This window comes from Aricia agestis, chromosome 7 (genome assembly GCF_905147365.1).
Source record: "Aricia agestis chromosome 7, ilAriAges1.1, whole genome shotgun sequence".
Taxonomy (NCBI): domain Eukaryota; kingdom Metazoa; phylum Arthropoda; class Insecta; order Lepidoptera; family Lycaenidae; genus Aricia; species Aricia agestis.
Window position 1 is genome coordinate 3,560,563 of NC_056412.1, and position 8,690 is coordinate 3,569,252.

At 37.0% G+C, this 8,690-nt stretch overlaps 1 protein-coding gene and 1 long non-coding RNA gene across 2 annotated transcripts in view; both read right to left on the bottom strand.

The window, feature by feature from the left end:
• Window positions 1-8,305, bottom strand: part of LOC121729024 (calnexin-like) — a 35,277-nt gene extending 26,972 nt beyond the window's left edge. The window contains exons 1-7 of the mRNA XM_042117406.1: window positions 8,058-8,305; window positions 7,761-7,862; window positions 6,783-6,947; window positions 5,561-5,710; window positions 3,357-3,565; window positions 2,765-2,972; window positions 2,025-2,145 (exon numbers count right to left, since the gene is read on the bottom strand). Coding sequence (XP_041973340.1) covers window positions 2,025-2,145; window positions 2,765-2,972; window positions 3,357-3,565; window positions 5,561-5,710; window positions 6,783-6,947; window positions 7,761-7,862 — 955 coding nt within the window. The 5' untranslated portion in view covers window positions 8,058-8,305. The remainder of the gene's footprint in view (window positions 1-2,024; window positions 2,146-2,764; window positions 2,973-3,356; window positions 3,566-5,560; window positions 5,711-6,782; window positions 6,948-7,760; window positions 7,863-8,057) is intronic.
• LOC121728963 lies at window positions 243-1,746 on the bottom strand. Its single transcript, XR_006035896.1, has 2 exons — window positions 1,629-1,746; window positions 243-567 (listed from the first exon to the last, which is right to left on the bottom strand). It is a non-coding gene; the product is annotated as an uncharacterized LOC121728963 (long non-coding RNA).
• Window positions 8,306-8,690: the final 385 nt, after the last annotated feature.

The window sequence follows — 8,690 nt, forward strand, 5'->3', positions numbered from 1 at the left end:
GTTTAAATATATATAAATTAATTAATGTGTGTAAATTAACAAATGAAGTTTGACGGTTCGCGCCGTAGTCGCGCAGGTGTGCACGTCCAGTTTCGCGTTGCAGACGCTCCCGTATCGCGTACCACGTCCCATGTCACTGACGCGTAGGTTTGTTTCTAAGCTTTAACCCTACAACTACAACATCCAAATTTAATTAAATGAACCACAACATGGGTCATGGGTGACCCCAAAATAAAAAATGATTACTTACAAAATATTAAACTTTAATAAATTTAAACAATTATTACAAGGTTTGTTGGATATTAATGGAATGCTTAAGGGAAAAAAATTTAGTACAAATCTGAAAATCTAGATACATTGGTGACAAATAGGTAACCTGTGTTGTGCACATATATTTTTGGAGCACTTAACACATTTCTCTCTGCCCTTCCTATCTTTGGCTCTAGTGCATAAATAGCAGCGGGAACTTGAAGTTGATCGAGTTTGGGCTACCTGAGCACTGTTTTCTTCATCTACTCCCAAAACATGAAGCATTATCACTTTAAGAGATTGGGGCAAATTTTTGACCTCATCAAGGCGGCGTTTCACGTAGGGCTGTACTAATTGAAGGCTTAGGTTTCTTAGAAAGTAGTTCCTTTTCAGTTTACTCCTGCGAATGTTTGCCTTAAGTATTACATATGAATTTATACCTCCAGCATCAAGCATGCCGTAGAAAAATCTTAGCGGCCACCTTCGTGTTTTTCTTGCTGTTGTCTTAGAATGACTTAATTGGTCAAACGTGTCAACGCCGCCTTTCGTGGCGTTATAATCCAGTATTATTGCGGGTTTTTGTGTATTAGGGTCAATTTCACCGCTGTTGTGCATTGTAGAAATCAGGACAACACATTTGTTTTTCTTCGGGACATGAGATACTAATGTGATGTTTTTATCAAACGCAAATACCGAAGTAGGGAAATCTTTTTCTTTGTTAAAAACTTTGGAGGTATTACGGGTTTGTTCTTTCGCAACGTTACTATTATTGTTAGTCCAATATTGCGTAACTCATTTGCAAGTTGAATTGAGGAGAACCAGTTATCCATAGTGATGTTTCGGTTTGTATGATGAATAGGTTCCGATAGCTTCAAAACATAATAGGATGGGACAGACTGTCCTGTAGGACATTCTGTTATTCTACCTACATATATCCAATATTTCGTCTGGAAAAAATAGCTTCCACGCTTCTAACTCAGTTTTTGCGTCGCGTGCGATACCTTTAGGACCAGGTTGATTTATCACGATGTTTCTACTTGCAGTGCGTGTATTAGGAACAGTGAACGGAGTTCTTCGCCAAGTATAACCATTTTTGCCCATACAGAAATCAGACAGAAGAACATCATCATCATCTGATCCAGATTCAACATCAAACAAATCATCTTCATCGGAGTGTTCGTATATATGTTCATTTTCTGCAGTTTCAGATCCATCTTCGTCCGAAGAACTGGAGGTTTCACCTTCATATTCCTCCAAAAGTTGCTCAATTTCATTACTTTCAAGGGCTCGTGACGTTGAGGCCATATTGAAAGACTATTCGTGAAATAAACGTGAAATCACACAACAGTTAATCACAAAAATATAGTTTCGATAACCACAACACGGGTCGCGGGCGACCCCAAACTGCAATATCTCCGAACCTAATGAGCGTGCGCACCCCGCCATGCGTCACGGGCCACTGATTACCAATTACGGAAGGTACCTAGACGCACAGTGTTGTAGGTGCAAAACTCGCTAAATAAAAATAAAAATACGTGTGCGTGGGGTCACCCATGACCCCATGTTGTGGTTCTAGGGTTAATATACTTCGTAAAAAGGAGTCGACAATTTTTTCTCAGTAGTACTGAGATTTAGTCAATTCAATTCTAGAATTGAACTTGTTCAATTCTAGAATTGAATTGACTAAATCATCATTCATCATGTCTGCATAAGCTGTTTTTTTTCTTGTCAGCCCTATTATGTTATATTTACTATTTAGTTTAAGTCTATCTCACCAGGAATAGTCTCCGGTTCGTTGTCGAGCCAGCCGTCGGGTTTCATTGCGTTAGGGTCGAGTATCTGAGCCGGCTCCGTCTCGTCCCAGTCCTCAGGCTTCACCGCTGTCGGGTCTACGATCTGTTAAACATTCAACAACAGCATTACTCTTGTGGGATATTACTTTGTAGAAGCAAAGGAAGATCTTCTGACCGAGCGAGGTGGTATGCTCGGTCAGGCTGAAGCCCAGGTGATTGAATTCAGCTGTCGTATAGTTATATACCGACGCACTTCAACAAACTTCAAATGCGATGCAGATGTGCGTACCGCCACATTCCCTTAAAAATAAAAACTACCCACCGTATATCTTATATCTTTAAACAAGCAATTCTTGTACATATATAATTGGAATCTCGGAATCGGCTCCAACGATTTTCATTAAATTTAGTATATAGGGGGTTTCGGGGGCGATAAATCGATCTAGCTAGGAATAATTCGTGTGTTATCGAATACCGAGCGAAGCTCGGTCAAATAGCTCGTAATGTGTTATGGTAATACAATGTTTTATCCTCAAATCTCAAAACTCTTGTGGGATATGCGTGTGGAGGCCACAAAGGTAGATTTTACAACTGAACGAGATAGCATGCTCGGTCAGCCCGGAGCCCACGTGATACATTTCAGCTGTCGTATATATACCGACGCAACATGGAATGTAATGTTTTCTAAATTTCAGTTCGTCTAAGTTACATAACCATAGTACCTTTTCTCTCTCGTCCCAGTCCTCGGGTTTCCTGTCGTCGGGGTCATCAATCTCCTCTGGCGGGTTGACAGGGGGAGTGAAGTCCTCCAGCAGGGAGCCGGCGTTGGCCTCCTTGTTGTCCACTAGCACGGTGAACGTGTTGTCCGGTCGCACTATCAGCGTATATAGATGCGGTTCTTTGTCCTTGTAGATGTCGTCCAGGCGTTGGCTGTAACGTAAATTTTCAATTTACTATTATTCATATGATCATATCAACCTTTATTTTGTCTTCACCATAGTCTTGGGGACTGGAGTAGAGTGGCCAGAGACAGACGAGAATGGAAGAGGCTAGAGAGAGAGAAATTAATAAACTACCTAGATTTAACTAACATAATTATAATAATTATATATTCTTAGTATATATGCAGCATTATCATTTTTATTGGAGGAAAATTATACTGTTTTAACACGAGGGGAGCAGCGCGCAACTTCTAATAAAAACTGTGATAGTTCTGTTTTTATTCTTGATATCATCAGACTTCAGGTAGAACTGGCATATATCTAAACATAGCCTAAACTTACACCTAAAGAAATGGAAACAAATTAAACTCACGTAGGTTTCTTGCTGTGTTTCTCCTCGATGGTCCCGTTCTTGGGGTTCTGGTGTCTGAATATGAAGTGCAGTTTATTGTCGTTGCCGCACTTGTCGGGCCCGAACATGATAGTGTAGGGTGTCTGGTCGTGGAAGCGGCGCAGGTCGCCCACCGTGTTGGTCCCTCGAGACAGCAGCTTTATATACGCGCCGCCGCAGTTCTGACCCTCCTGTGAACGTACGACAACTTGTAACTATATATTTAGTCTTTAGGATTGCCCGTGGCCTAGTAGACCTTTGGTTCTCACACGAGAGGGTACAGGTTGAACCAATGAATTTTTTTAGATCTCAAGTACATAATACAGACGAACGGTGAATGTTAACACTGTGAGGAAACCCGCACCTGGTCAGTAACAGAGTCTAGACGTCTTAACATGTTCATTTCTCTAGACTAGGCCGTATAATATGTTGCGAGAATTCAATGAGATATACCTCTCGAATTCAAGGGCTAGAGTATGAGTCAAATAAATGTGTACAATGTACTATCCATACTACTTTTACATAATACTTTGTCAAAGTGTGTCAGTGTGTCTATCTGTCTATTACCTCTTCTCGCCCAAACCGCTGAACCGATTTTTACTTTGAGTCCCGGGAAAGGACATAGGATACTTTTTATTTGAACAAATTTTGGCGCAACGGTGTTACTACATCATATATAGTGTGTTATAAATATATGCTTTTTGGTTTAATATCTTACGTAAATCGTTTAAGTATTATTCATTAATTGTTTACCTCTTTATTATACAAGTTATTGTTATCCAAATTATTTATATTACTAGATGACGCCCGCAACTCCGTTGCGCCAAAACTCGTTTATCGCGCAGAAAACCGTACATTTTTCCGGGTACACTGAAAGTATCTCCATGCCAAATTTCAGCAAAATCGGTTCAGCGGTTCGCGCGTGAAGAGGTAACAGACAGACAGACAGACAGACACACTTTTCGCATTTATAATATTAGTATGGATGAGCAGTGCAAGAGAAAAATATAATATGTTTGTGTGGATCGAATAGGCTATTGAGTATTGGGGGTAACCCATACTATTTTTTATCGAGGTATTTACGCGCACGAAATAATATTATAAATTAGTATGCATTAATAGCATTGTTAACTATTTGGTCACAGTACAATGACTTCGTATTTTGAGTTCTATTTACATATTTTATCTGCGATTTAAGTCATTGATCTCATGAACAGGATGTGCATATAAATAGGAGTAGGGAGATACAATTTTGGACTTTGGCCAGATTTTACACATCTTTGTGTTATTTATGTAGTGTTTATCATTGTTTATACAGTCATCCTAAACACGTATTGCATGTTCTTGAAAAATAATGTTTCTTTTTCAAGATAATTAACATTGTATAATATTTTCTTTTATGCAAATATATTGAGTAGGTACCTGTACTAAAAATAAAGCAATAAATATGAACACATGTTCCATTCCAACTACTGAGTGTTTTGTGTAAACAATTAATATTAAAATAACATAAAACAAATGTTGAGGTGACAAAATGATAGAATATGTTTGTAGGGATTTGTATTTGTATACTCTGTATTATTAACCTTATTCCTAAGACTTGATAAGCCAATTAGTAATGCCACGGTTCTAGTGTAAGGCTTTAACTTGAGACATTGGTCTGAAAGAATATTATGTATGACTTAAATGCATATTCTTTAAGCCCCATAAGAACACCAGTGATCGCGACAACAATATAATACAATAGCATTTCCAAGAATCCGCGATCGAAGGAATAAATGCTATTTAATATATTTACAGAAAATTTTCTTACTTAAGTATGAGTACATATATCTGATGTACAGCTGCTAATATGAGTGAGATCTGAAGTATAATAATTATTTCTATTAAAATTAATTAACAATGTAAACATTTCCTAAACAGGCTCACAGACCCTTCAAGCCTTGAAAGAATACAATGCACTTAAAAACTTATGGTGCATTGGATTAAGAAATCCATGTCAAAATAATGGAAATCTATGTCATCTCTTAAAGCAGAGGTACTCAAACTCCTTTGTTTCGTGGACGTTTCGTCGCCCACTTTTAACCCCCCCTACAATACTAATCCGTGACCCCTCACTTTGGGAATCAATGTCTTAAAGTATGTTTATTACTATTTGTAGACTTATAAATGTGCATAAAAAATACCTGCATCGTAACTTCATATTGGACAACTAGAGGTTTGTCCTTGAACTCAAAAGGCTTGTTCAACAGAGCTGAGATTGCAGCATGCTTGGCTTCTGTGGTCAACACCAATCCCAGATCATTTTTCAGAATATGCCTTGATGGAGCTTGTATCTACAATAAATTTGAAAAGTTGATACAAACCTCTTTTTTTAAAATAATATATTAATGAACTATGATCTCCTTGCTAATAGAAATATTCTATGGGCCTGTTTCACCACTTCCTGATAAGGCTATCCACCAATTAACTTGACAGATCAAGTATGGAGAAAGTTGTTAATAGCCTATTAGGCACTTTATCAAAAAGTGGCTCTTAGGGCCCGTTTCACCACTTCCTGATAAAGTGCCAGATAGGCTATCCACAATTTTTTTTGACAGATTCTCCATACTCTATCCATCAAGTTAAGTGGTGGATAGCCTATCTAGCACTTATCAGGAAGTGGTGAAACAGGCTCTTAGTCTGCTTGTCTGTGTCTGGCATATTGAAAATGTCAAATTACAGACAAAGAAAGAAAACCTCAAATTGCTGACCTTAAGTACTTAATAGTCCGGGTGCCATCGCAATTTTCATACAAACATAATACCAAGATCATGATATGAACGATATGAACACCAAAAATATGAATGATAACAATATTTACATACTAAATTGTAATTGTTCATAATTTTTGGTGTGTAAATATTTTGCAGTGAATCTTTGTATAGGAACCTAGGTAATTACTATCATAAGCTGAATAATAACTCAAATATGGTAAATATTCTTGTATGGGAAATGATCTTGGTATTATGTTTGTGTGAGAATTGCGATGGCACCCGGACTCTTAAATGCTGTTTAAATATTTTTATTAGTTAGGGTGCCAACAAATCCTAGAAGAATAGAACATTCAAATATACCAAATTGTAACACTGTCACACAAAATATGTACCAACAAAGAAATTGATTTATTATAGGCAGTTGACAGACCAATGTCATTTGGTCGGCTTATGTAAATTCAATGTAATTGGGCTGGGTTTGACAAAACGCAACCAATTTACATAGATCCACCATCTGCCTATGAATCGACTTCTCTGATAGTACAAATACAAAATATTGAAGAATAGAACATTCAAGTATACCAAATTGTTACACACAAATAATATGTAAACACAAAACATTATTTCACAAAAACTATTGGACATATCTAACCTCCCATTTTCCATCGTATTTGGCAATATCCTCATCCACTCCTTGTTTTTTGGCTTCTGACACGACCCACTTCTTCTTGAAAGCTGCTTCATCATCAAAATGTTCCGCAAGATACACCTTTTTTGGGTCTATCGTCGGGCTTTCGTAAGTCTCATCATCTTCAGTCTGCAGAACATAATATCACTCATAATCATATAACATCCGTACATACTACATAATATTAAGTTGCCTAAACTTTCACTTTATAGGCCTTATAAACTATACTGCGGAGTCTAACATATTTTTTGAAATATACAGTGATCCTAAGAAAAGGTTAAATTGCATACATAACTGGAACAGTTTGCTCAAGTCAGGGCATTGATGATGACGAATTTTGGCTTTTAACCTATGGCTACTTGTCATTAACTTGCTAATAAACATACTGTTCCCCAAATGCTATGCACTAGATAAATTTTTCACCTGATTATAGTATAAATTTAAATTCCTTTGTCATTTGTTTATAAAGCACAAAATCAACTAGATAAGTAAAAAAGATATTTAGATAAGTTTGAACAAATAGCAGTGTCCTCTTTCCATAAACTATCATTTATTGTAATCACAGGTGACCTACATATATTTTCTTATTAGCATAGAAGCCAACCAAGATATATTCAAACACTTTTGCTTTTGGGTGACATAGTAATTATTTTGAATAACCATTGAGCAAAATGTGTTGCTTTATATAAATATGATTGAGTCATGAAGGCAATATAATTTTTTATGCTAAACAGAACAGAATTTACCCTTGTACATCTAGAATTTCGTAAAATGCACATTCTACATTATAATAAGTATCTCTGACTCTGTTATTTCTATTATTCTAATAGAATTCTTGTCTTGGGTTTAAAATATATTAAATCCGATTCAGCGGTTTAAGGGGGACGACATAAGAGACAACTTTAAAATACTACTACTGGTACGGTAATGAGGGCAACTAACCTCAACTACGACACCGTCGGCATCCTCGTCGGCAACCACATGAGAAGCCGCAACCAGCACCAATAGAGCACTCAAACATAATATCCGGTATTTGTGAGCCATCTGAAACAAATCGGTGCACTTTACATATTCGTCGGCATAGATGCACGGTGTACCCCTGCGGCCTGAATTAATTAGATTACGAACAATTGCTTAACGCTTTGCTGTCGGAAATGCCTTTGGGGAGTGCATGTGGCATAGAGGATATCCTAATTAAACGGAATTTAAAGGACAAAACACTAAATCAATTGTTTTTACCTTGCTCGCGACGATTTTACCACTTCATGTGTTTACTATGAAAACATACAAATGTTATGGAATAAAATAGTATTATTCCTTCGCGTCAAGCGCTCCCTGTATTCCCTCAGAATTTATTTCAAAACTGTTTAGATTTTTCAATTTTCAATCCTCGATAGTCGATTTCCAGTTCTCTCGATTTGGTTCAATTATTCACACATATTCACACAAATTCACATTTCACAGACAAATCGAACAAAAAAAAATATTTTTGTCAAAAATTCTTCTTCCCCCCCCCCACACAGGCTAATGCAGTGTTGCCATTTGCCAACTCGAATAATTTTAGAAAATCAGTAGATTATGCGCCAAATGTTGGGTGAAATTGGTAGAATGTAAAATGCAAAATTGATAGATTCACCACCTCAGCTTAGAAGATTTTTCAAGAATAAAAATGCCTGAACAGTTTTTAAAACTTCTATTTTTTGAAATTTAAACATTTTTATTGATAAACTAGACGATGCCCGCAACTCCATCGCGGGGACTGCATATTTTTTTGGAAAAAAAAATGTACAGTCTAAGTACTACTATTATAGTACTCTGTTCTTTCCCCGGACTCAAACTATCTCCTTAACCACAAAAATTTAGCAGTGCGTG